Genomic DNA, 27446 nt, shown 5'->3' on the forward strand with positions numbered 1-27446 from the left:
GGCCAGCTGGGATGTGCACACAGGTGCTCGCTCGTGTGCACCCCTTTCCCCAGCATCACATCCCTTCTGCACGATCCATTTGTCAGGGTTTGGCCATGGGCCTGGAGCTCAGCTCAGGTGCTTAATGCAGGGATACACCCTGAGAGGCCATAGAACCCCCTGTGCTGTGGGAGGGAGATCCCTGTGACATCGCACCTGACTGCCCCGGAGGAAGGGACTCGTGCGTTGAGCCACTGTGCCACCTGGAGTCCGTCCACCCGGCGCTCACGCAGCCGTTCATCTGCCAAAACCAGAACACTAATAGACTTATTTTCTTCAGAATAATAAAACAGGGAAGCAGCAACAAAGCCAAGAACATTGAGATGGTGACAGCAAGAGTCTGGCTTAAATCCCCCAAAATAACATCAGCTAGAGCCTGATTTCAAAGCAGCAGACACTGTGCTGTGAACACAGGGAGCTGGTGATTGTTATTTTTTTCTTCAACAGATTTTTTTCAAACCGTAATACTTGACAGTTTTCTTTGAGTAACTGTATAGTTCCCTCCAAATTTCCCATTTCTTCTACTTTTTCCACCGTCTTCACGTAGGGGGAGATTGGCTGTGATTGTTTTCTGCGAACAGCAACTTGCCGGGGCGGGATACAAGGTCCAACCTGGATTCCCCGGAGCATCCATACCTGCAGGGAGAAGCCTTGGAAGAGAGGGATGAGCCCCACAAAAGGCACTCCAGACCCCTCCTTTCAGGCTGTCTTTCATAGGAACTGTGCATGCTCCCGCACTAGTTTCCAGATAACTTCTTTGGGAATTATTTTATGGTGCAGAGAGAGGAGGTTTGCAAAAGACTGAACTAAGAGGTGGAGATCCATTACATCACGCATCACAATCTTTGAAAATCATCTGTTTAAGCAAGTTTTGCTCAGGCTGCAATAGTGTAATAGCAGAGTCGGTGTACGAGCACGGGAGTGCAGGGAGGGGGGTCCCGTGTCCTGCCCCCGCGTGTGCACAGAGCAAAACCCCCGGCGCGGCCGTCAGACGCTGCTGCCGGCAGTGTGGGGACACGCGGCCTTTGCTGTCACTTTGACAAAGTGACCCTGCTGCTGTGTTTCTGTTCGTGTTAGTAATATTTTAGCGATTTTCAAGAGCTGTTTTATTTGAGAGGTTTGAGAGGTAAACTGTCAGCACTTCAGTGCTCCCCCATGGAGCAGTGAAATAATCCAGGAGCACGGGTTTGCCAGATAGTTTTCTTGCTTTGCATCTTCATTATCTGTGCTGTTGGTAACTGGGGTCTTTGGTAGCTTAATAGTTTAACTGGACTTTGGAGCAAAATTCAGAGGTGTAGAAGGGGCTGGATTTGATTAAGACATCTTTAAATAGGAGCTGTTCCTTCCCCTCCCAAATAGTCCTGGATAAAACCAGGTGGCCGCTGCTGACAAAGTATTCACGACTTTTTATTTGGTTTCCAATAGTGTCACCTCTTACACGCAGGTTTAACACAGCATTCACACTTCCAAGAGTGGCGTTTCAGCAGGACTGCCGCATTTTTATCTGGTTTGGCATCCAGCTTGCCCAAAGCCAGAATTTAAATGGGAATTTTTCAAGCCTCCCTTCACAGGGCTGGTGGCAAGAGCAAGGCAGCAGGGCACGGCTGGGCAGGCAGCGACCTCCCCGCTGCGGCGGCAAGAGCAGAACCCTGTGTTTGCATGCTTTTCGGTAAGAAAAAGACTTAATTCCTTCAGCCCGTATCGTATTTTGGCAAATAGCATGGAAGGAAAGCCCCTCGGTGAAGCAGCGCCCTACTGAAGCGAGGGATTTCTGTCGCTGACCTCAGCCAGGTCAGGAGTAGGATCCTGTAACCGCATCTCTCCTCCAGACATTTGTCTGTACGTAAATAGATGATGAGTGGGGACTCACCACATCAACGTTGCAAAACACACAGAAGCTGTCTGCATTATAGAAGGGTGTGAAGTAAAGCTACTTTTTCACTGTTTTCGTGCTTCCGTTATATTTTAAATTTTAATTATTTTTATCAAGACTTTTCCTTTTGACCTCTTTAACCCTGAGCTGTTATTATTTTTTGCCTTAAACTGGATGTTTAGTAAGTGAAGAGTTTCAAAAGCCTCACAGAAAAGTTCATAAACAAGAATAATTCTGAAGGAGTCAGCCCTTCCTCAAAACACCGTCTCACACCACCTGTCCCTGGCCGTGTGAACAGCCTCTCTCCTTGCTTTAGTTCCTGCTCAGTGTTTTTCCTGAGTTGGCACCTGTAATCTCTGGCCCTAAACCAGGCAGGCTGAGGTTTAAGTCCAGCTGCCCACAGATGTGCCTATCTCACCTACATCTTCCATGGCCCAGAGATGGGTCGGCACCAGCCGGGCTTGTCCGGGGCTCCTGTCCACAGCGGCTGGCTGGGAGCCCGCGCTGCCACATCCGCAGGATGAGACCATCCAGAACAGAGCATTATTCATTCCGTCTGCAAAGGTACAAAGCCTTGGAGGAAATGAGTTAACCCACCGGCAGACCCAAGCCACACATCTTCAGTCAAGCTTAGCTGCGGTAGGAGCAGCCCCGTGTCCAGTTTATTCACCCCAGAAACAGGGAGAGCCGGTGCCCAGCTCCCCACCTGCCCGGGGACAGTCACTGCTCCTTGCCCTGCTGATCTTATTCTCTAAGTAACTATTTCTTAAGTAAGTCCACCAACTACTCAATAATCTGATAAAGATATTTCTGCCTAGAAGACAGTAGAAATGTCACATCAAAGATTTGAACCTCATAAGAGCTTGCTAGCAAAACTCTGCAGAGAACAAGCTAATTCTCTGGAGTGTTGCAGGGAGCAATATATAAGGTGTTAAATTAAGAAAATAATTGTTTTCTGTAAGGAATTTTTACCACTGCACCTTCCTCTCCGTGGTTATCCAACTGAGCAAGGTGAAGTTGAACAGCGCAGTACAGAAGCTCAGGATACACTTTATTTTTTTGCCTTATGCTTTAGTGGCTGCTCACTGAATGCTGCAATTTGGGAATTTCCAATTCAGGTGGAAACCCTTCGGGAACAGGCTGCAGTTCTCATGTAAATTATGCAACTGCATCGTGCAACCCCTGTATTCATTTGCAACAAAAGTTGGGACTAGACCACAGTTGTTGCTGGTGTACAGAACTGAAGCAAGTTTTTGGTGTGCAGGGATGCTGGGCTGTCAGCACAGCCCCAGCTCTGCCACAAGCAGGAACGCCTCCAGCACCGGGATTCTTTACACCTGTCTGGGAATGTTTTGGTTCCAGCTTATTTCTACCTACCACTGAAATAATCAAATCATCTCTTGCCATTGGATTTTTTTTTTTTTTTGAAGAGCGTGTCTGAAATGATCAAAGGGGTTTTTCATGTGATGGGGTGAGCAAAGGAAGCTCTCAAGGTCGAGCCCAAACAGTCTAATGACTCTGGGACTTGGATCTGGCCTCCAGTAGCAGGAATGAGCCAGGAGAAGATGAGCAGTTCAGGAACCAGAAAATTAAGCTTTTGAAGCCAATAATACCCTCTGGCAGGGAGCAATCAATTGACAGAGAAATGAGAGAGAAGGGAAAAAAGACAGTTCAGCCAGGCTGCAGGAAGGGCAGCGCCATAGAGCAGAACTATCTCACAAATAGAGCAGCACCTTTTTTCCTTCCTCTCTTTCCCAGGGGAGAGTGGCCATGGGAACAGACATGCTTTGTGCCCTCTGAAGGGGATGCAGGAGAGAGCAGATTAAACCTTCCTGCAGCAGGTTAATTGAGACACACAGCTCCAGTACTGCTACCCTTACAATGCTATTATATTTCTTCTCTAAGAAATAAAGGAAAACAATAAGCCAATATTAGCTTATCGGATGAGCCTGGCCGTCCGGGACGGCCTTGGGAATTGCCGGCTCATTCCACATAATGCACAGAGAGCCCTCAGCTACCGGGGACTCTCATTCACATCTGTCTGTGCCAGATTTCAACCATTGAAAGGTTATTCCTAGATCCCTTGGTAATTCCTATAAACTTATTTCCCCAGCATGCTGAGGGTTTTGTTGTTTGTTGTTGGTTTGGTTTTGTTTGTGTTTTGTGAGGGGTTTTTCGCTTTCGGTTTATTTGTGGTTTTGTTTTGGCTTTGTGGTGGTGGTGATTGTTTGGTTTTTTTCTTTGTATTCTGCCCTCTTTAAACACTCCCAGGCTAGACTGGATTTGTTCTTCCCACTCAGCAGTGGGTTTCTCCCTGTGCCGGGGCTTCCTCTGTGTCTCCTTTCCAAATGTGCTGAGGAACTGCTCACCAGACCAGGTCTCAGCATCAGGCAGCAGGCAACTGTCACAAGTGTTGTCAATGAGAGATGCTGGATATTGCATGTGCTAAAAAGCCAGTTGCTTCATTTGAATACCTAGAGAGGAGCTGGGGTCTTTTGCAAATCTTGCCCTATTAGGGATTTTCGGCTCACACTGAGGCCAGACGGCAGCACAGAAATAGGTGCACACACGTGCGGACATGCAGAGCGCCAGGAGACCCCGGCGTCGCCTCTCCTGGCAGGGAGGCAGCGGCTCAGGTCCCCCAGTTTAGCAATCAGCATTTTGCAGCAGCGTGAGCGATTTGGGTGCCTCCTTCAGGACCCAGTGAACATCTGGGCTTCCCCGCGGGCGAGTGCGCGAACGTGGAAAGGGTTAAGCGCTGCCCTCGGGAAGGTGGGTCTTACCAGTTTGTCTTGATGGAAGAGCAGAGAGCTGAAGCGTCTGCCAGAGTTCATTAGGGATAATGCAACCTGATCGGAGACAGAGCTTTACCCAGCGGCTCACGGAACCCGCGGGGTGGCTTTCGTCTGACCTTGCACTGGATTGCACGTCTCCCTGCAGCGCGGCCCCGCTCTCCCCGTCTGAAGAAAGTTATTGCGGAGGGAAGGGAAGGGACGGACGGCTGTGCCGTGGGGACCGTGGCGCGCGGCAGTCACGCTGTCACCGCCCGTGTGCGTTCAGAGGGACGGGTCCCGTTCTGCTGGCCAAGCAGAAACGTCCAAACCGCGCGGAGCTGCGTCCCCGCGGTGACTCGGGAGCCGCGGCGGGTGAGTCAAGCGGAGCCGGGCTCTGCGAGGAAAACAGTGGGCCCGGGCGAGGGCTGCTCAGCTGATCTGCAATGACATTTCAGAACATAAACACAAAAAATAAGTGACCTGGCCCCACTCCACGTGCGGTATGTGTTTTGCAAACCCCGAAGTTGTCATGCTCGCAGTCTGCTCGATGTGCCAGATAACGGGACCATGTGCCTGACAGAAAATCCCCAGTTTCCCAGAACATCAAGCTGCGCGTTTCCCTGGAATGACAAGCTCTATCTTTGGCAAACAAAACTCAGGCTCTTTAATATGCTTCTCCCCCAACGTGCCACGTTAGCGCGTGTTTGTTTAGCAAACAGTTACTAGGAGGCCTCCACAGGATTTTAAAAAATAGTGATACTGGGTATTATTATTCATGGATGGAGGTGGGGAGGAGAAAGAAAAACAGTGCTAATGTAGCCAGCAAGTTCAAGTAAGGTTCAACTTTGCTGTTCCAAAATCTGCAGCATGATAATGAGACAGTCAAATCAGCTCAAATTAAGAGCTCAGGAAGGCTCAGCCTTTCAAAGAAGTACATTTGTGACAAGATTAATTTCTGCCAGCCAGTATATAGTGTGGTATCATCCTACATTAACACAGAAACCCCAAACCAAAAATAAAGGCAACCGAAAAATGCACTAAAACCCAGTGAAGTGTATCATTTCCCTTAATCTTCAATGCTGGTCTTCGCACATGGATTAAAATATGATGTACCACCTGGCACCGTTCAGCTGCCATTTACAGGAAGCCTTGCCTCCTCCCCTCCCCTCTCTTCAATAAGCATTTACTAAATCGCAGCACTCCTGCATTTTTTTGAACTGTTTCAGGTGACTTTTATTAGGGTAAAGAGCAAAAAAAGATCAGTAAAACAGCCACTAGAAAAGCCAAACCACCAAGAAACCCCAAGAAACAGTGTAAAAACCTGATCTGCTCCCTATCCAAATAGAGTGACTATTTTTGCTTTTGTGGTTGTTTTGGGGTTTTATTGTTTTTTTCAGGTTTGTGTGTGCATTTTTTTCCTTTTTTTTTCTTTTTTCTTTTTTCGGTTTGTTTTGTTTTTTGGGTTTTGTTGTTGTTTTGGGGGGGGGGTTGTGTATGTGTCTGGTTTTGCTTGGTTTGGGTTTTTTTGTTTTGCTTTTCGTCTGTTTGGTTTTTTCTGTTCAGCTCTGGTTTTGTGCGGTCCCCTGGGCGTTGCAAAAGGCACGGCAAAGGAGAAGTCCTTGCTGTAAATGTGCTTCTCAGGTAGCACAGTGGCACAAACGAGTCTCTGCTGCTGGTGAGCAGCCTGCGCAGAGGGGGGTGGCCGCGGGGGGACCTCGCAGGTCTGTGCTGGGAGGGGGGAGAGCAGCAAGGGCTGCGCTGCGGGAGGCGGCGTGTCTCGCTGCTGGCCGCCCGGGCAGCGTCTGTCGGGAGCGCGCTGGGATGCAGCAACACAGGAGAGGCTACCAGAAGGGATTTCAACACTGCCGGGAAGCCAAGGGCTGTCTGGAGGAGGTGTTTATTCCTTGTGCTTTGGAAAGGCGTGCTGTTGTATCAATGTCCAGCAGGCAGTGAGCACGGGAAATGAGTTTTCCCAGGTTGCCAGCCGATACTTCAAAGAGTTTGAGCTTTTTCTGAGCTCAAGAGAGACTTAAAAAACAAAACAAACAAAAAACTCCCAATACCAAAAAAACCCCCAAAGAACCAAATATACACCTCCACACTTCAGTTTCATTTTCTATATTTACAGCTAGAATGCATCAAAATTGCCTTACTCAGCTGAGATCAAACTCTCCTGTTGAAATGCTGATGTATAGCTGCCTTTTGTGTTCCAACAGATTCTGTATCTACTATCTCTACTTACCACTTGAAAAGGCCTCATACTAACATGATTAATTGCCAAGGATTAGCTTTTAGCTGCTTTTGTACACAGTTTGTATACAGTTGTTGCTATTTATTAAATATGTGATATCTAATCCAGTGTTTAGTGCTTACGAAGGGAAGAACCATCTGTGTTTGAGATTAAAACACTTCATCCACTTTGTGCCAAAGCCCTCACCAAGGGCTCCACGCTCTGCTGTAGTTAGAAAAAGCCCTTGGGAACCCAGACTTGGGATGTGTCCCTGCACCAAAGCCCTTCTGTCTGATACGAGGTCTGAGTGCCGGACATGAAGATAAGCGTGGGCATGATGGAGAGCAGAGAAGCTGACCAGGAAAACAAGAGATTTTATCAGAATAAATAACTAAGAAGTAGGAAGGTGCTGAGACCTTGGAGGGATCCTGCAGAGATGTTTTCCACCACCTCTGGGCTTCGTGTGTCTCTTTTGCAAAAAGAGGGGTGCTGATATTCAATTTCTTTGCAGGCTACTTGCAAGGAGTAAACAATTAACAGCTGTAATTCTTTGTGCTCTTGTTCCAAGCATGAATGAAAAAAAACCAAAACCAAAACCAAAAAGCCAGAAGGAGCCCAGGTGCATCAGTACCGATAAGCTGAAGTCAGCCCTCAGGAGCAGGCACCTGAGATGCTCAGGCACTCGGGTAACAGGGCCATGCTGGCATCAAACACATTTAACAGGTAGAGGATGTTGCCACGGCCTTTCTGTCTATAGGGATTTACTGCTCCTACAGGCTCCCCTGCCTATTCATAATATCATTAGTGTGGCTGATGCTGGTAACCGGATTTGCCACTTCTAACACATTTCTGGAAAAGAAAATGTTAAACAGGTCACCGTTTTTGCAGACACAACATCACTTGAGCTCTGTTCTAATTTCCTCGCTGTGTGGCAACCCAGTATGTTATCAGTGACTAGGTAAGTCTCCCTGCAGCAAAACTAATTCTACTTTTTGGTAAGAAAGCAGCAGTGGAACTGGTTTAGACTTCCAAAAAATTCCACACTATAATGTGCAGGACTAATGCGCCTCAGATTTGTAAAGAATTAATATCTATTATTCTCATGCATATTCATGAGAGGAAGACTGGTTCAGCAATCAAGCTAATAGTTTTTGCTTAATTACATTTAGTTGATTTTATACTATCTTGGCACATTCCTGACCGAATTTAACCATTAAAAAAAAAAACCCTCCCACTACTCCAGCAAATACCAACACTTTAAGCTCAGTAACCCCTGTAAATGGTGTCTGAGGCTGAGCAGGCTGCTTGGGACGGTGGAAATTGGTCACAAGCACTATGATGCACCAGCATCCCTGGTGCAGGGTAAAATCACAAAAGCGTTTTGAAGAGCAGTTCCCAGGCTGCTGAGGGTTAAGGCATTAATTTATTATTTTTTTTAAATTTTTCTGAATGCAAACCATTGTCTACTTGAATGCAAGACTGATAGCGTGAATGGGAGCTGTATGTCAAAGGGGAGCACCAAGCTGGAGGGATGGTTTTGTCTGGGCGGGTGGTCCTGACAGCTGACGACTTGCTGTGGAGCTGAAGAGCAGGTGAGATGGTCCGTGCGTTGTGGTGGGGGTTTCACCAGTAGGGTCTGCCTCTGCAGTTGCCTTTCAGGGAAAGACCATGCTGTGCAGCACCGCACGGACAGCCCCCACTTCTCTGCTCCAGGAGCAGCATTTTGCGTGGCACAAAGGGTGGGAACACACGAGTAAGATGAAGATGTAGTGGGTCGGGCAAGAGGGCTGGGAAGGGCAATGGTAGGATGGTCGGTGTTTGTTTTCTTTGTTGATTTTCCCCATGCCGGCAGCAGCAGATACAGGAGAGATGCTCCCCTCTCATCCTCTCTTGGGCACTATCACTGCACTGTCGAAAGGCAGCGTATGCCTTTGAAGGTTGTCTTTTCAGTAGTTTCATTCGTTTATTATTTTCTCCTCCAGCACGCCATTTGCATCTGGGCTTTGCTCAGAAGGAAGACTGACGCCATTTATCATTTAATGGGACTGACAACTAAACACGTTCTTAACAGTGTTAAGGAATTCGCAGGCAGCCATGCCTGAAGGCTGCTTTTCTGCCCACTTCAGCTTAGTCAGCAGCAGTTGTAGATGCAGCTCCCTGGGTGCCTGTAGGCGAATGGAGCATTGATAAGTAATCAGCAGAAGTACTGTATCCCCTTTTAAACCAAATACTTACTCTCTCAACAGATAAAATTATTACAACTATAACTGAAATCAAGTAATTAACCATTATTCAATCCGGGCTCTTCCGGGCAATGTCAAAATTAAGATCTCAGCTATTTCCAAAGCAAAATATAAATAGTTTTTTCTTGGTTTTGTTTTTATGGATTTTTGCTACTCAGTAATGGTTACAGAAGAGCAGAGGAGTTTGCACCCTCACAGCCTGCGGACACAGTCACTGGGGACCCGCGGGGACATTCAGGGTCCTGTCCCTGCAGAGGGCAGACCTCCTGGTGCAAAGGGGTCTCAAGGACCCCATGGAAAGTGTGCAGAACTTGTATGGAAAGGGCCAGAGCAAGCAAAACTCTTAAACGTGAGTTTCCCACAGAAATCAGTGGGACCTAAGGGTTTTGGAGATTCAAGGTCTCACATTACATCTTAACATCTTTCCACATGAAAAAGTAGATTAAAGGTTATCTCTGTTTCCCTTGTGACCCTATCCCTAAGTTTGGCATCAACTCCTTGTCCTGACCCAAGAAGAAAGTGTTACCTTTATCTATGGCCTCAGTGTTTTCTAGAAAAAAGCTTCCTGCAAGCCCAGTGGTCAGAATCATGACGTCAGAAGTGACCATGTTCTGCAAACTCTTTCAGTTAATGAATAAACAGGCATTTTCTAGTGAAGAGATGTTTCCTAAAACAAGTCCCTGTCAAGAAATACCACAGACATGAGCAGGAGACGTTATTCCCATGCAGAATGAAGCGAGGAGGAGATTAAGGAACTCTCCATCTGTTTCCGCACCCTGCAGCACGTGGGATAATGCTCAAAATACACCGTGCTCCCTGCTTCTCAGAGCCTGGGGAGACGGGCTGGCATAGACACGGCAGGATGGAGCTGGGCCCTCCGACTCGAAGGATGCTGTTTCCTTGGGCAACTAGGGGGGCTGCAGGAAAAATCCCTCAGTAAACGGAGCATATGAATGAAACCTGGTCCTGATGCCAAGTTTATTCTGCAGGCCTTGATGGAGCTAAAAAAGCGCATTAGACAAAACCATTATTGAACTTCTTGATTACATAACAATTTCCTCATCGTATTTCCAAGAATATTGAATCTATATTCAAATACCCTCCTACTCTCTCCCACACACCACCCCTTCTCTTTGCTATATCAGCTTCATCACTGAGTATGAAGACAGAAAAAGCATAGGGCATGTTGCCATGAGCGGATAGATCTCCGATGCTTACACTGAGATTTTAGAGCCCTCTATGGGATTTGGACGGCCAATTCTCTTTCATTTTAATGGCCTTGAAAGTCTGTGATCTTATGCCTTGCCCTTAGTTAGCGCCTTTAGCAGTGCAAAGAACAGATCATCAAGCAATAAATAACCCCAAACCTGAACGCTGGGTTAGTCCCTGCTGCCTAAAACCCGCTCTGCGCCGTCTGGGGGTGGCATGCACAACTTCGCTGCCCACAAACTTCTGCTACCACGAGCCTGAGGGAGAGAGATGGGAAATTTCTGAACAGACCGGCTTCTTCGTGGGAGCCCTTTTCCCGCGGGGGGTGAGCGCAGACCTTGCCAACACAGAGCGCGACCCCCTGGGGCCGGCGGGATCAGGCCCAGCGCAGGGCTGTCTCCTAAAGGTGGGCGCCGGGGCTGCCTGCCCGGGTTTGGGGGGCTAACAGCTGGCAGCGCGGCACATCCGCCCTGCCTCGGGAAGCAACAGTTGCACATGAACTGGCTACACTTACATAATCAGCTCGCTTGTCTCATTTGCGTGGGTAATAGCCGGCACGCATGTACAACCGTGTTAATCACTTAGAGGCAACTGCTTTAAATTAATTCAAAACCTTGCCCTGCCAGTCCTTGGGTTGTTTAGCTTCCACAAAGGAATAATAGCAGCAACCCAGAGATTCGCTCAATAAAAATCTTTGCAAAGCAGTCAATTTAGCAGAGGAGAAGTTTTTTCTGGAACCCTGCCCCTGCCTACTGAGACTTGCACTGCAAGCCAGTGTTGTCATTAGGAGCCCATCCAATGTCCTCTGCAAGACAACCAGAAAAGTACCTGATGGGGTATTTCACAATTTATGGTGTGTTGCTACAGGTGAAATGCAAGAGTAAATACAGAAACGAAGAAGGGAAATACACAGCTTTTCTCATGCAACCTATCGGAGGCAATGTCTGAACTTTCCTGCCCCTGTTCCTTCTGCAGGTCCAAGCCTGCACTCTAAGGACCTTTCTGCACACGAGCCTGTTAAACCTCAGCTCTTTGGTTGCCAGTCCAACAGTTTTCACCAGCACAAGGCCATGTTGCGTGCTGTTTAAGGACTCATGAAAACTAGTGCTGCAGCAGGAGGCCCTCTCCCCGTGCTTGTTTCATTTTTGCAGCAGTTAGCAGCTGGTGCGGCAGCCAGGCTTTGGGTCAGTGCTGTGGTACAGAGCCAACGGGCACTTTTTTCCAGTGACCAGCTGGAGCCTCATTGGCTCCAGAGGAATCGTTCCTGCTCAAGCGTGAATCTGTCCCATCGGCTTTTCTTGTGAAAGAGAAGCGAACCTGGAAGAGGAAGGGAAGGCGGAAAGGCCAGCAATCGAATGGAAAGGCTGCCTGCTACACAAAGCATCTCTGGAGGCGTTCTTGGGGCTGTAAACGTCTTTCCTTCAGCTTTCTGTCTCTCATTACTGACAGTGGAAAATAAGAGCTGCCAAGTTAGAGGTTCAGTATGCGCAAGATAGGACACCTCATTAGACTGTGATTTCTAAAATCTGAAATCCCGGACTGTAAATACGTTGGGATAGAGCAGCGGCAGCAGCAGCTGGATCCAGTTTTCTGTGGTAACCGCTCCTTGGGTGGTTTTTGTTGGCTGCTGGGTGCTACCAGGACGAGGCATGCTTTAGAGAAGGATCCTCTAAACCCCACCGGAGATACTTCACCTCTCAATTGTTTGTACTTTCCAACTGAAAAGTGCTTTGGATACCTGAGGACAGTGAACTCGCATTTAGAAGTTTTTCTTAGCCTGACATGATTCACAAAGATGTATGATTGCAGCAGATCAATTAGGAGGAAAATCTGTATCGTAAGTGTGCAGGTACCATCTTGCTGCAACTTGCAGGAGAAGTGATGAATGCTTCTCTCTGTTTATGTCTTAGCTCCATGGCTAAATCGGCTAAACCAAAAACAAATTTTACCCTCAGATCTCCTAGTTTTCAAATTTATGTTTATCTGGTATTTCCTTGATCTTCAAAGCAGGAAGGTATATCAAAGAAAACAGAAGGTTTGACACCAATTACTGCTGCGGGATGCCATCCACTGAATAAAGATGGATTGTTAATATTTACACTGAAAGTGAGGGAGATAAAACACACTAGGCACAGCTAAGTCGACAAATAAGCCCTTCTGTGTATAGTGGCCCGAGATAAAACCAAGAAAAAAATCAAAATTGCCATTGAAAACATCCCAAACACCTTCAGAAATGTTGCGTTGTAAACAAAGAAATGACAGCAAAACCGCTAAAAGAACCTTCTAGGAAAGCTGATCTGGCTCCCTGCTTCTTGGGGGTATTATCTGGGCTTCAGGAGAAGATGGTCTTGTGAAAGAACCAACCATGCAGAAGTAGTTATCATCTAAATTTCTCCCCACTTCACCCTGAGACACTCAACTTACATTTTATTCTCTTGAGTTTAAATCCATCAGTTCAAGCACTCTTCCCTGCATCCCTCCCTGCTTCTCTTCATCCCATGGTTCTTCCTATTTTTTTGCACCCCCCAAGTCTTTCCTACAGCTCCTTTGGCTCACTGACCTGAGAAATCTCTTGACAGAGCAAACCCCCTATTTCACAAGCTTTTGGGGGTTGTTTGTATTTGAGCAGCAAATTTGTGGAAGAGGAAGGTGGCGAGAAAGAGGCGAGATGTTCACTAGCACCGTGAGGGTGCACAGCACAGCTAACAACAAACACTCGTTTAGGCAACTTGTTTAAAAAGGGGAAGGAATCTTTCCAGCGTTTTTCCTGGTAGCAATTTAGTAACTGAAAACGAAGCTATTCTAAAATTCCCAGTACTAGAGCATTGCATAGGAGGCCATTTACTCCATTCACTTCTTCCATTTAATCCAATTTAGACAATAAAACCAGAGTGTTTAATGGAGCTAATTTTTGTTTCTAGTCAAATCTCATTCTTCAGATTAAATTGCTAGGTCTGCAGTGTCATGTACAAATCAAAGGTATATAGTACCTTTTAGTGAGTTAAAAGGTAAATGATGTAATTACATTGATTTGGAAGGGATTTGCTTAATAGCAAGTGGATTTTAAAACGCTTGTTGAAATCAAAACTTCAAAATGGAAAGTCTTGCCTTAAATTTGTATTTTTTTAAGGTATATGGGCTTTTCTCTAAAAGCCATAGCTTAGCTTGCTGTACGAGTTTAATTCACGTGAAGCTTCCAACCTTTGTAGACCATTCCTACCTTTCATCTCTGGAGAAGAGGTGAGGCTCTTCTAGAGAAGACCACAGTGCTTCTGAACTATGTTGGATCTGCATGGTCCTCCTACAGCAGCAAGACTTGTTCCACTCTAGTGACGGTCAGTTTCGGGATAAATGTTCAGAAATCTGACTGTAAGGTGTCTTGCTGGGCTTGCCTGAGGAGAAATCCTGCAAGAATTTCTTTCGCCAGTGCCCCGGGTGGTAACTGTGGCTATTCTGGTACGGTGAGGCTGGCTGAGAAAGGTCACTGTGAGGAAACCTAAAATCTAGTTATATGGGCAAGAGAGGAGTGTGTCAGATTTGCAATTCATGATGCAAAACTATTGTCACACATTCTATAATTCATGGCTTAATATTGTGTATCTAGTCATTGTGCACATACGTTGCAACTGATTTCATGCTGCTTTTCTATCAAGCAGGAGAAAAGCGAGCATAAGGGACCAGCTTACACCGAAATGAATACATAAAACATTAGTCACATATACGTGTGTTTGGAAATCATTGCTGTATTTTGGCAGTAACCTAAGAAACTAGATATGTTCCTACCCAATTAACAAACTAGAGAAAGAATTCACCAGCAGAAAAAAAAAGCCACTCCTGAAATTATCTGTCAGCTCTAAAACCTCCCTAAAATGACTTTGAAAGAAAATGTAATTAGGGAAAGTGGAAAGTATAGTATTAATGCCTATATAAAACAGGTATGGAAGGACAGACCGTCTATGGCAGCTGAAAGCTGCAAATACACTAATCGAGCACGTCACGCTTTCCGGCTCTGCACAGATGATCTTATCAGATTTATGTGGATTTTTAGAGAGGCTGCTCACTGTAGACCCTTCTCTTCTCATTGCACTCTTCAGCCCCAGAGCTGGTTTCTGATAACGGACGAGCTCTCCAGTGGTCGGACCTACCCTGCCTCGACTGTCTCAGTGTTGTGCGGTTTGGTTTGCCTGGACGAGTTCCCTCCTTCCCCTGGTTGCGATGAGGAGCCAGGATGGCCAGTCCGTCATGTGCAGAGAAGTTCAGAGCTCAAAATGTTTTAGAAAGCTTGGTAAAGTTTTCATGTATTTCACAACCGTCAAGTTTCAAATTAGAGATGAGTCATTAAAATACAGTGTATTACTTGTATGCTTATATGTAGTAGAATTGTACACACGTCTCTGTAATTAGCCATAGGCACCCAAAATTACAGTTGTAATCGTGCATTAAATGGAGGACATCACTCTGATCGAATCTTGCATTCACAATTGCATTCCTTCTCACTTAGATTTCAGAGCCTGCTGTCCAGATGGGCTTTGTTGGGCACCTAATTAGTAGTTAATCAAAAGCTCCTGCTGTGCACTGCTTCGCAGCCCTCCTGGCATCCTAGCTGCTTGGTACGTGTTCCTTGACTACACAGAGATGAAGGCACAGGAGTTGAAGTAGATGCTTCATCTCCTTTATACATCTGACATAGCTAAAGCAGCTTCCAAAATAAAATCACCTCATGATCCATTGGTTACCTGACTTCTGTGTACTTAGGGCAAAATTAGTCTTGAAATGCGTAAGTGGAAACACAGCCACGCATTAACGGCAATGATAGAGTAATATGTTCTGAGATGAACTCACTGTTTTCTCTTTCCTTTCCAGATTTTGGCAATCATTTCCATCATGTTTATTGTACTATCTACAATTGCCTTGTCCCTTAACACACTTCCTGAACTACAAGGCGTGGATGAATTTGGGCAGACCACAGATAATCCCCAACTTGCCCACGTGGAAGCAGTGTGCATTGCATGGTTTACAATGGAATACCTCTTGCGGTTCCTATCCTCGCCTAAGAAATGGAAGTTTTTCAAAGGCCCGCTGAATGCTATTGATTTGCTAGCTATCTTACCGTACTATGTCACTATCTTCCTCACAGAATCCAATAAAAGTGTACTTCAGTTCCAAAATGTACGACGAGTGGTCCAAATATTTCGGATTATGAGGATACTCCGGATTCTAAAGCTCGCCCGGCACTCAACAGGTTTACAGTCCTTGGGGTTTACACTGAGGAGGAGTTACAATGAGCTTGGATTACTCATCTTGTTTTTGGCCATGGGCATTATGATCTTTTCCAGTTTAGTGTTCTTTGCAGAAAAAGATGAGGATGATACGAAATTCAAGAGCATCCCAGCTTCTTTCTGGTGGGCAACAATCACCATGACAACAGTAGGCTATGGAGACATCTACCCCAAGACACTTTTAGGTAAAATAGTAGGAGGACTGTGCTGCATTGCTGGAGTGCTGGTGATTGCTCTTCCCATCCCAATTATTGTCAATAACTTCTCTGAGTTCTACAAAGAGCAGAAGAGGCAGGAGAAAGCCATTAAGCGCAGGGAAGCTCTTGAAAGAGCGAAACGGAATGGCAGTATTGTTTCCATGAACATGAAGGATGCATTTGCCCGTAGTATAGAACTCATGGACATTGTGGTTGAAAAGAACGGAGAAAGCATAGCTAAGAAGGATAAAGTTCAGGACAATCACTTATCTCCCAGCAAATGGAAATGGACCAAGAGAACTCTCTCTGAAACTAGCTCTAGTAAATCCTTTGAAACTAAGGAACAAGGCTCTCCAGAAAAAGCCAGGTCATCTTCAAGTCCCCAGCACCTGAACGTCCAACAGCTGGAGGACATGTACAACAAAATGGCAAAGACTCAGTCCCAGCCAAACCTTAATACTAAAGAGTCAAGTCAGCCTGGAAAGCAAAAGGAAGAGCTAGAAATGGAAACCCTCCCTGGCCCTATGGTGCCCTTGCTGACGACTCGTGCTGATGGGATCATTGACATGAGGAGCATGTCCAGCATCGACAGCTTCATCAGTTGTGCAGCGGAGTTCCCCGACTCCGGGAGGTTTTCCCACAGCCCACTCGCTACCCTTCCCTGCAAAGGTGGCATCAACGTGATCCAGGAGCAGAGCAGGCCAGAGGGGAGCGGTGCCAGATTTGTGGAGATGAACCCAAGTTCTGAAGGCAGCCACCGTTCTGCTTTTTTCATAGAAAGTCCTAAAAGCTCCATAAAGGCCAGTAACCCTTTAAAACTAAGATCTCTGAAAGTCAACTTCATGGAAGAGGACACCAGCACATTAGTACCAGCATCAAATGTACTGAGAATATATCCAGAGCCTCTCAAGGGCAGGGGAGCTGCCTCTGCTGGCACAGATACTTCCTTACTCTCTGACAGATCTCTCATGAGCCCAGAAACCTCCATCTACACAACTGCGAGTGCAAGAACACCGCCAAAGTCACCAGAGACGCAGACAGCCATAGCTTTCAACTTCCATGATGCTGGTATACACAAATACATAGATGCTGACACTGACGATGAAGGTCAGCTGCTCTACGATTCGAGCCCGCCTGGAAATGTGAGTCCCAAGTACAATGTTACAAACAGTGGCTATCTAAAGCAAAAGGACAATGTTTATAGAACAGAGAAGAACCATCTAGAAGCTGCTGCTTTACCCACCTCCCCTAAGCTAATAGGGCAAAACTGCATTTACTCCATGGAAGGTATCACTGGAAGAACCCAGGGCAATCAGGAGACTGTCAGACTAGAAAATCACATTTCCCCAGAAGTCCATGTGTTACCAGGCAGCGGAGGACATGCTAACACACATGATCAAAGCATCTGAGGTGGGCTCCAAAAGAACTTACTGAAAGTTTAAAGGAATGTCCTTACAGTCAACACAAAAAAAAAGAGCTTCTGCATGGCATGAACTTGGCTGAAACAAGCCACCTGTTTCTAAAAGTCTGGGGGAGGTCCAGTGTGGGTTTGTGAAAATGTCCTTCTCTGAAACAACTCTAAAGACATTGCCCACATCAGTCAAAAATAAGGATTGCAAATCATGATCACACATTGATCTCCTTTCATGTTGTCCAGTGAAGCCAATGTGACCAAATATCCATCCATTCCCCTTGAACGCTAGAGCTCCTTTTGGAAATATTAATATCTGATTTGCGTTAGTTCCATAAAGGATGCCAAGGCAGCCAGATTTGAACTCTGGAATAAATTGCTGGGGTTGGTATAAAGCTATCAAAACCACAATGCTCACTGCTTCAGGGCAGCTGTTCCCGGTCTACAGCTTTCTCTGATGGATAATATGTCTAAAGGTAACAGGGAACACTTGCATTATTAGAAAATCCAAGTGAAAAAAACCATTTAAAACAAATAACCGTCTAGAGAAACCAATTATTAAAATGCTCTGTATGTGTTTAATAATACGATATCCTGTAGGACCTGATGCTTTCTTTTGAAATATCAGCAGGGTGAGTTGCACCACTTGTATCTTAATTCCAAACATCCCCTAGGACATAGTGAAACTCGCACTTACCCTCCGCTAAAAACCGGCACCTGCCCCCGGGCCAGCGCGCGGCCCTCGGGGGACCCACAGCTGGGGAGGCCGAAGGAGCCATGCAGAAGCAGGAATCGCCGGAGGCATCGCAGCCAGACCCCCTTCCCCGCGCCGGGGAGCGTAGGGCCGGACGGAGAGCTCGGCTCCCGCCCGGCCCTCCGCGGAAGGCGGGCGCCGGCTGCCCTGCCGCCGGGACGTGCCGGGGGTACCGGGACGGCTCCCCGGGCCGCCCCGTCCCGCCCAGCCGAGGCGCCAGCCAAAGTCTCGCCCTTGGCGCAGGAGAGGAACCCGGTCGGTCTGAAGCTTTTTGCACCCGAGCGGTGCAGTGAAAGATATGCAAGCGTTACATAAATATGCAAAAAGAGGGATTCGTTAGCGACCCGCCCCGGCCTGGCTGTGCTCTCTCTCGCGAGGAGGTCGGGCAGGAGCAGCTCCCGCGGGGCTGCGGCACGGAGCAGCGGCGAGAGACAGGAGAATCAGGCCTGATGTTTTAGTAACATCCAGTCATTTTTAAACGAAAAAAAAAAGAAAAAAGAAAAAAAAAATGATCTGACCATTTTAAACGAACAGAACTAGCAGCCACCAGCCTAGGTTTTTAAAATATCATTGTTTCAATAAAGTTATGTCAAATTGTGTAGGAAATAATTTGTCTTTGGTTTTTAATCTCGGGGGGGGGAAAAGCACTTTACGTTGACTTTTTGTTGTTGTTGTTGTTGCGATGCTGGAGTAGGATAGCAGAGTGTAACAATCAAGCACTTTAACCAAGCACTATTTTAATTTGTGCCTCCTGTCGTGACCGTGATTTGTTACACGCCTGTAGCAAGTCACAACCTGTCCTGTGATAACTGTGATGGTAATCTTTTATGTTGTTCTCTGTTTCTACTGTAAGCCACAATTGTAAATAACTCTGTCGATGAGCGTTTCCTGACCCATTTCTGAGTACCTGCCGGGGCGTGTGAGGGTCTGCACGGCGCAGGTCCGGGGTCGTGCTGGGACACGGGGCGCCGGGCGGGAGGGGACCCTGAGTCCGCTGCTTTCGTTCCTTCCTGTTGTTAAAAAAAAAAAAAAAAGCCGTTGGTTAGTCCTGAATGTAAACGTCTGTCCGTCCAAGCTGTACAGTACTTCTGTCTGTAAGCCGTAATAGTGAGTGCAGCATGTACGGACAAAAGCAATAAGCACATATATGTTTTAGGAACTATTATGGGTTACGGTGATAGCTTTGTTAGCTCTCTCCTTGGCACAAAACTGTACACGCGTTGGAGTGAACTCTGCTCTGCTCAGCCGCTCCCATCCCGGGGTGGGGGGCCCAGGCACCCGCCCAGGTGTCACCCTCGTGCCCCAGCAAGGCGAGACCCTGGGCAAGGCACGAGGAAGGGCTGAGCTGCCGCCGCACGAATCAGCCCGCCGGCAGCGGGACAGACCTCGTGCCGTGCAAAGAGTGGCACAGGAGATCCTCAAAACAAGTTCAAGGCGTCCGCACGTGCACAGGATACTCTGCGGAGTATTTAGGCAGGGCCAGTTCCTGGGGCTCGTTTGCTTTTGCTCTGCCTTCACTCAGCCAAAACCACCGCTCCTCTGAGCCGGCCCTTTGCCTGGTGAAGGACTTTAGGATTTGGCCATAGTAAATACAAGTGTACTTAGAGGAACCGATGTATTGCTGAGATACTAGTTAAGATTGAGCCGTCACAAAAAGGTAAAGTGACTTTCCAGCAGATAAGCTTTAAATACTGATTTGTTCTGTGGCTTTCTGAGGCCGTAGAGTGGCAACGAGAAATTTTAAAGAGAACAGTCTTAACACGATCTCTATGTTTCAGTGATCATTCATGTCTGCCATCAGCACAACTGTAAAAAGAAGAAAAATCAGGGAAAATTTTTTTGATAAAGTAAGTAATAGTGATTTCCAAGTTAAATATTTTTAGAGCTGATGCTTTCATGTGGAAAAGAAGTCATATTTTACATATCACAAAAGTGAACATATTTAAATATAGCCATATAGTGTAGTATTTACCACACTCTCATCCAAATTGATGTATTTGGTTTATAGATGGCACTGACAAAAATGTATAGATCAACGATTCTATCATTTTTTAACTGATAATCAACTGGTGCAACTCTCCTTGTAACCAAAGGCCCTCTGTCTGCCTTGTGTGATCACTCACGACACACACCTTATCTCATCTATTTAGTCCTACCTTTAAAGTAGCATTTTATTGAGTCACTTTTGAAAGCCAAATTCAAAAGTATCATTAAAAATCTACCTTTTAAGTCTGAATAGCCAAAGTCCGATAGATTTCTTATAGAAAGCAAATAATTTAAAATTAAGCATATAATATGCTTGAAGAGCATTTCTTTCTTGTTTGTGTACGAAGATGTAGCTCTCATTTTGTGCCCAGTTAAAAAGAAAGTATGTTTAATTTATTTTAATGAAATAAAGTCTGAATATGAAGTATGTATCTATATATGTGTGTGTGTACGTAATACACATATATATAATGTAAGCACTGGGAAATCTACTCTAACATAAAGCTACGGTAGACTAACTCTGTACTCATTACAAAAGGAAAGGCAGTGCTTTGAAAACATAGTGCTCACCAAATCCTGTAGACACTAGAAAGACAATTTCATTTTATAGTTTGTTTGATACATGTTTCCCAAAGGTCGTTAAAGTCGGGGAATATATGCAATATCTCGTGCATCGAGCTAAAGCATGCAGTTTAATCACTGGTATTTGGCATTCAGGTCTGTGAATTTACTGTGCATCATGTATCAAGCAAGCTGACAGAATTTCACCTGCTGCTGCAGAAGACATCAGATCTGAAAGGAGTATGTGCGTGTGATGTCTGCGCTTGCTTGTATCTTACGCCATCAACATCATTTTTAATACATATATATTAAAAATATATATATATAATATATATGCGGAAGGAATGGGTGCAGCTTTCTTAACCAGGAGGCAAATATCCTTTGAGTTTTAGCCTCGAAAAGAGGAAAACAGCAGTCACATTGCAGTAGATTTCTCAGTGCCTTTTCTTAGAAACTTCACCTAAGCACACTTATGGAAAGAAAAAAAAAAAAACGAAACAAAGTCTCCTGTGAAATCCACATTTTTCTGAAAGGTTCGAGAATCAATAAAGGTAGAAGAAGGGAAACAAAAAAAAAAAAAAAGAGAGAGGAAAAGAAAACCCGCGGAACGCACATTCCCTTCCTGAGCACGCCGTGTGTCAAATGCCGGGGAATATCTGAATATCTGTCTGTGCAAGTCACGCAGAAACACATCCGAGGAGAGCGGTTTCTTTGGCAACTATGGCTGTGATAAACTGTAGCCTTTTCTTCCCTTGCAGCTAATATGATACACATTTCTAAGGAAAACAGTACTCTCTTCTGTAAAATTGTAATGTATTGTTAATATTTGTACCTATTGTATATTTATGTCTTGACAGAATTATGACTGGTACAGTTTACAGTAAATAACAAGGGTATTTAAAACTCATCGCAAAGACAAGGTTTCTAAAGCCAAGTTCTCTCTCTGTCAGTAAGCTCCACCTAACATGATCTCCAATAGTTTTTAACGCCTCATTTTAAAGCAAATAATAGAATTACTGAATAAAGCAGCCAAGCGATGGAGCCGCGCGGCAGCGCTGCCCTCCCGCGCGGCGCGGGGTGGGGACGTCGCTTCCCCGCCGCTCCTGATTAGCTCCAGCTTCTCGTTTGGTCAGTCACTTCGGCTTACGGCAATCAGGCTGAACAAGTGTTACCTTAGGTTGCTTTAGGACCACCCACCTGGGGAGAATATGGCTTTAAATAGTTCTTGAATAAAGTACAGATGTTCTAGTTACCTCTGTACCTTCTGTTTGCCATTGTGTTGGCTTTATAAGTACCTGATGTATGGAAAAGTCATGTGACTTTCATGCATTCCAGAGTAGTCTATTTTTCTGTTCAGATTAAAAGAAATTATATATATATATATAAAAATATAAATATATATCTGTATTTTTAGCAAATTTCTAATAGGGCAATCAAGTCAGATTTCTTCTTTTTGTATTACAGAATAATATATTAGAAGCTTTCTTGGTGTTCATTTACATAGCTGATTCCCCTGTTTCGTTGTCGTTATTTTCTTTCGTTCTGAAAAACAAAAACAAAACCAAACCACCTGCAGCATCCCTCCTGGAAGTGCGTCTGCGAAAGGTCACTGAGTTTGTCTGATGTTGTCATGTTTTTGTATTTTCCTGTTTGTGGTACTTAAAAATAACAAGGGACTGGTTATAGAAACAAAGAAATTCCTTCTGAGAAACACAAAAGGGGGCCAGACCCTGCCCTCGGTCATGGCAGCATAAATGTCCGCGAACGCCGCTGGCTCCAGCGTAAGCCACAGCCTGGACTTCAGTGGAGCTTTTCCAGATTTTCACTGATTAAGCTGAGAGTATAAAGAAGAGACAGGATTTGAATCTGACTGCCCTAATAATTATGATGAAGTTGGGACAAGCATCACAATTCAGGCTCTTATTTTAAGGCAGTGACCTGACGATGCTCAGGCAAAGCTCCCATTTTCAAGGGAGTTTTTCCTGGGTTAAAAGAGAAGGGTCGAGAATTTCATCTCCCACAGGGTTTTGGAATTTCTACTTTCAGTCCCAGACAAAATCAGGAAATGAGAAAAAATTATGGGGGAATTAAGAAAAAAAAAAATCTTCCTCACTCCTTTATAGCTGTACTGTCACACAAATTGAGTAAAAAGTCCATGAGATAAATGTGCATCCTGAAGCTATCTCATGGCCCATTGAAGCTTGGCACGACAAAGAGCTTTGGGCTAGTTCTGGAGCTCTGCATAAACATTTCCTCTTGAGTCTGCACAGCAGGCTGTTCAGTGACCACGATTTTTCCAAAGATGGAATTTTGGCCCCATTTCCTTTTGTCTGCTTGTGTGATTTTCTTATATGCCCACCACACTAGTCAATAAACTGGAAACAGAATTAATTTGGGAACATATGTGTTTCAGAAAGTCCAGATACCACCCAAATGAACGGAATAACCAGCAGACTCTGTTATGTGTGTGATTATATATCAGCAAGACCATTTCCACATGAGGTTAGCAAAACCGGGTGGGATTTTTCTTTTTTATGGAAGCAATCAATAGCCCACCATATCTAACATCAAAGATCACATAAATCCCTTCAAAAGGCACCTTCCATACCAATAAGTTTGCTTGAGCCTGGTCAACAAACCACAGAAAGCTTCCAATGGGATTAGTCTTTAATTCAGCCCCATAGGTAGCCCCCTCCCACACCACGACAGAAACGTCCCAAATACCAACCAGCCCTTCAAAGAAGAGGTGTTTCTATTCCAGCATGTGTTTTTCACCCTGTGCTGATCAGATTTAGGCTCTTGCACTGAAACTTTGTCTTGGCTGGACAAAGCAATCCTTAGGAAAACTGAAAGTCTGCGTTCAGGGTGCGTATCCCCTTTGTTGCTGGTGTTAGCTAAGCCACAACTAAGTGTCCTTTGACACCAATGGTAGGGTGCCACAAGTGTTCCTATCTGTAAATACTACTCAGAATTTTGCTTTGCTTGATTCTGGCTTCATCGCACAAGAAGTCTTCAGTAGAGGCTTAGAAGAGAAAGCTTCATTTTTTTTTTCAGTTAGAAATAATACTGATATTCTGTAGGACTGAACAAGGATTAACCTTTGACATTTTTTTAAAGGGGTCTTTTCAAGACTGTAGTCACAATACCTTTAAAATAACAATGATCAGGCTGGGCTCAGTGCGAAGACCCACCCAAACTAGAGCTTTGTGGGAGCCAGGCAGCCAAATTTGCATGAAATGTCAAATTCTTTGCTGCTGTAAGTAAAAGCCCATTGATGTCAATGGAGCTGTGCCCCATTTAATCCAGTAAAGAATTTGGAACCATATCTCTAGAAGATAAAGGAAAACGAAAGGCTCTGTATGACCTCAGGGATGGAGGTGTCTGTGCACAGCACCTACGAAGAAACCAGCGGGGTGAGGGAAGGGGAAGCAGAGACAGGTTCGTGAAATCCAGGGAAAGGAGGGAATCCTTCAGGCAAGAAGACGATAATCACGTCATTCCAATCTTGACTGAGCATCCCTCCGTGTCAGCTCACCCTTCGTGGGCTTGACGCCACAACTGGCCTTCCAAAGGCGCAATGACTGTCCCTACAGAAGGACCACAAGCTCGGCCACGTGGTTCAACACTCTCAGCCCTCAGTCCAGGGACTTACTAATGCTGGGGGGACTGTACCGGCAGATGGTCACCTTGATTGTGTCACAGCCTCTGGTCTTATTGGCTGTCTACATTTACGACCATTCTAGGATTTATCAATTCTTTTCTACTCTCTGTATTCCATTTAGGAGCTCTGCCCGTTACGTTTTTTCTTCCTTTTATATTTCACTGCCCCTAAGCACCGTTAGCCACACATTAGCTCATGTGACTACTGGGATTTAATTTGTTTATATCAGTTTTGTTGGCTTGTGACAAAGATGGAAAACATTTTTTTCCCCCCGTTCTTTCTGGCTTTTTGGTGGTGGGTGCAGAAAATTGCTTTTGCATTGAAACATTGCCCACTGGTGTGTTTGGAGGGGTAGAGGGGCGGCATCTCCATGTTACTTTGAACTCTGAAGCCATGATACTGCGATCAGAAAGGCCAGCCACAGCTACCAACCAAACCCGCTTTCAAACTAGATTGACATTAAAAAAAAAAAAACAAACCCAACTTACTGCAGCAGATTCCTGCTTTTTAATCAGGCCAGTGAAGCAGTTCCTGAATGGGGAGAAAACTCTTAATGAGGCGCCGTTGTGTGTGCTGTTGAATGAGCCCATGCCCACGGGAGGACACCGGGGCGGGCGCTGTGCTGAACGTCGCGGCTGCTCAGTGTTTCGCAGGGCTGGGGAACAGCCCCAGTCTTCCTTCTCCAGAAGCACAGACGGCTGCTGGACCTCCAGAGTGGCCTGTGAGCCCCACGCAAGGGCTTCCCAGAGACATCTCCAAACGGCATCGATGGGTGTCCATAGTCATTGAAGGATAAGCAAGCTGTGGGGCTCCCTTTAAAAGAAAAATGTTATATTTGATAACAAATAAAAACTGGAAAAGTATGCTTCCTGTGGCTCTGCTAGCACATGTGGGTCAGACTTCTTTTGTATCTGGAAACAGAAGCCAACTGTGCCCCAGCTCGAGAAAGGCAGAACGTGACAGGTTTCTCCGTTGCCTGGCACGTCAGTCAGTTTTTAAGCTGTGCAATGGGGAAGTAACGGAGAATCCGGTCCAGCGTGTCTGTAACGAAGGGCAGCGCTTCAGCCTCTGCCCGACAGCGCAGCAGATCCTGCACAAGCTCTTCTTTGGGTTCTTTTGGACCGATCCAAGGTGCAACGTGTCAGCAGGTGTCTTCTCCCCATTTAAGCAATGTTTCAATACCCTGGCACTTGGGGGTGATTACAGCAACATTAGCCATAAACTAGTGTACTTAGAGTCTTACATTTTTTTGTAACTTTGATTTAGTCATTCTTTGTTGAAGTTTATTGACCTCTCCAGTTGTTTCCGTAAACAAATGATTAAAAAAAAAAAAAATCAGTGTCTTTATATGCATGTAGTACTATGAAACTGTGATCAATGTGTGACATTCAGAAACTGTACTGTCTTGTAAAATATGTCCAAATGTCTAAGGATTTTAAAGCAATGGTCCCTTACTACAGACTACAGAAATAAATAAAAAGGTATGGATAAAACCAAAGCCTTTATTTGCTCTGTTTCATGGTCATATATACTGGCCAAAAACATAATTACCGTCGGCCGGCAGTAAGTTCTGCTTTAGCTCATCGCAGTTGACAGCAGATTTAGACATATGTTATTTGCTCGCAGATAAGGCCATGACTCAGGAAAGCAGTGCTGAGCTTCACACCCCCTGGGTTAAGTCTGCACAAACCTTGGGGCTTCAGTCCTCACCCTCCATGGAGAAAATCCACCCGCGTCTCCCAGAGCCACGACCGGGCTGAGGGACGCCCGGCACACGGGGACGTCCCCGTCACACACGCCTGGAAATCCACATCTCGGTCACGCGATTGTGCAGATACAGAACCAGATGCAGACAGGACAACAGCTGAGGTTTGGAGACAAAGAGCTTTGGGTGTAAAAACTAGACAAACAGGCTGGTTTTGCTGCTACTTGAGGCAAAAACTTGGACTTTCTGCTAGAGCCACTGTGGTTTTCTTCCCCATTAGATTTAGCAGTGGGTTGGTTAAATTATGCAAGTTATCAGAGCAAAGGTAATTTGAACTACTCAGGAATATCTTCTTTTAGTTGATTACATCATTTTTTTTTTTTTATACTGGCATGCAGTTTCTGTAAGAGTCTTCAAAGCTTTAATCTGAACCCCCTGATTTATGGAGATGTTAATTTATGGCCATTTAAAAGTGTAAAAAGAACAAATAAGCACACGTTTCTATGCAGAGCAACCGTTTATGTGGTTCTGCACCCCACACACCCTTACAGGTTCCTGCACATACAAATCAAATGAAAAAGATTAAATGGACAGTTCTACATTTTATTTTATACAGCCACAACATTTGCAAAGGGAACCTAGCGATTTAAATGCACAAGCAGACAAATATCACAGAAGTTCTGCATAGCATTTTAATGGCATGTTTCTGCATTTACTTGTGTTCATTTCCATTTTAGTAAGATCTTTTTAAGAAAAATCTAAATGATCAGCTGAGTGTTTCATAACAAGCAGTGACAATGACATCTAATAAGATTAAAGCACTGAACTTGAAGGGAAGTTTACAAACGCACTGGAAAGCGGATGAATTCCTATAACATATGTCTTCCTCTTCCACTTTCTGCTAATGATTTTTCTTGTTGTTTGCCTGCCAGCCTGAGCACGCAAGCTCCTGAGTTATAACCCAGCATCTGTAATGATACCGTCCGAGGAGGTTTTCTCTATGAATTGATTTCCTTTATCAAGTCAATTAAAATAATGCCTGTCTCCTGAGGCACTGTGATTCATTACTGTGTGCTGAATCTACAGACATTAAATATTTTTTCTCCTAGTTAAAATATACTACAGAAACTTTGCTTGGCTTTGCCTAGACCCTCCATCCCCACATGCCCTCAGCCCTGTTACTTGCGTGTGCTTTAAGCCAAGCCCAGGCACTGGCAGGTTAAACCAACCGCGGAGGCAGAAGCAGACGCAGGGTCCGTCCCAGCCCAGGTGCCGGTGGCTGCAGAACAGTCGCTACCAGTTCAGCACCAGCCCCAGCTCAACTTCAGGCACTGAATCAGCTGCCAAACAGTACCAGGGCCAACATCAGTAGACTTACTGTTCTACCAACACCATAAAGCATTTTCCAGACTTTACACGAACTAATGAAACGCAGCAGCTTTTTCACATTTCTGGTCTCCTCCGTCTCCTCCAGCCCACGTCCTCAGCAATAACCTCACTATGTCTTCCCTCCCACCTGGATGG

At 45.4% G+C, this 27446-nt stretch overlaps 1 protein-coding gene across 1 annotated transcript in view; it reads left to right on the top strand.

Annotated features, from left to right (window-relative positions):
* Positions 1–18037, top strand: part of KCNB1 (potassium voltage-gated channel subfamily B member 1) — a 113883-nt gene extending 95846 nt beyond the window's left edge. Inside the window, exon 3 of the mRNA XM_065645529.1 lies at positions 15232–18037. Within this exon, the coding sequence (XP_065501601.1) occupies positions 15232–17253 (2022 nt within the window). The 3' untranslated portion in view covers positions 17254–18037. The remainder of the gene's footprint in view (positions 1–15231) is intronic.
* Positions 18038–27446: the final 9409 nt, after the last annotated feature.

This window comes from Caloenas nicobarica, chromosome 15 (assembly GCF_036013445.1).
Source record: "Caloenas nicobarica isolate bCalNic1 chromosome 15, bCalNic1.hap1, whole genome shotgun sequence".
Lineage (NCBI taxonomy): Eukaryota > Metazoa > Chordata > Aves > Columbiformes > Columbidae > Caloenas > Caloenas nicobarica.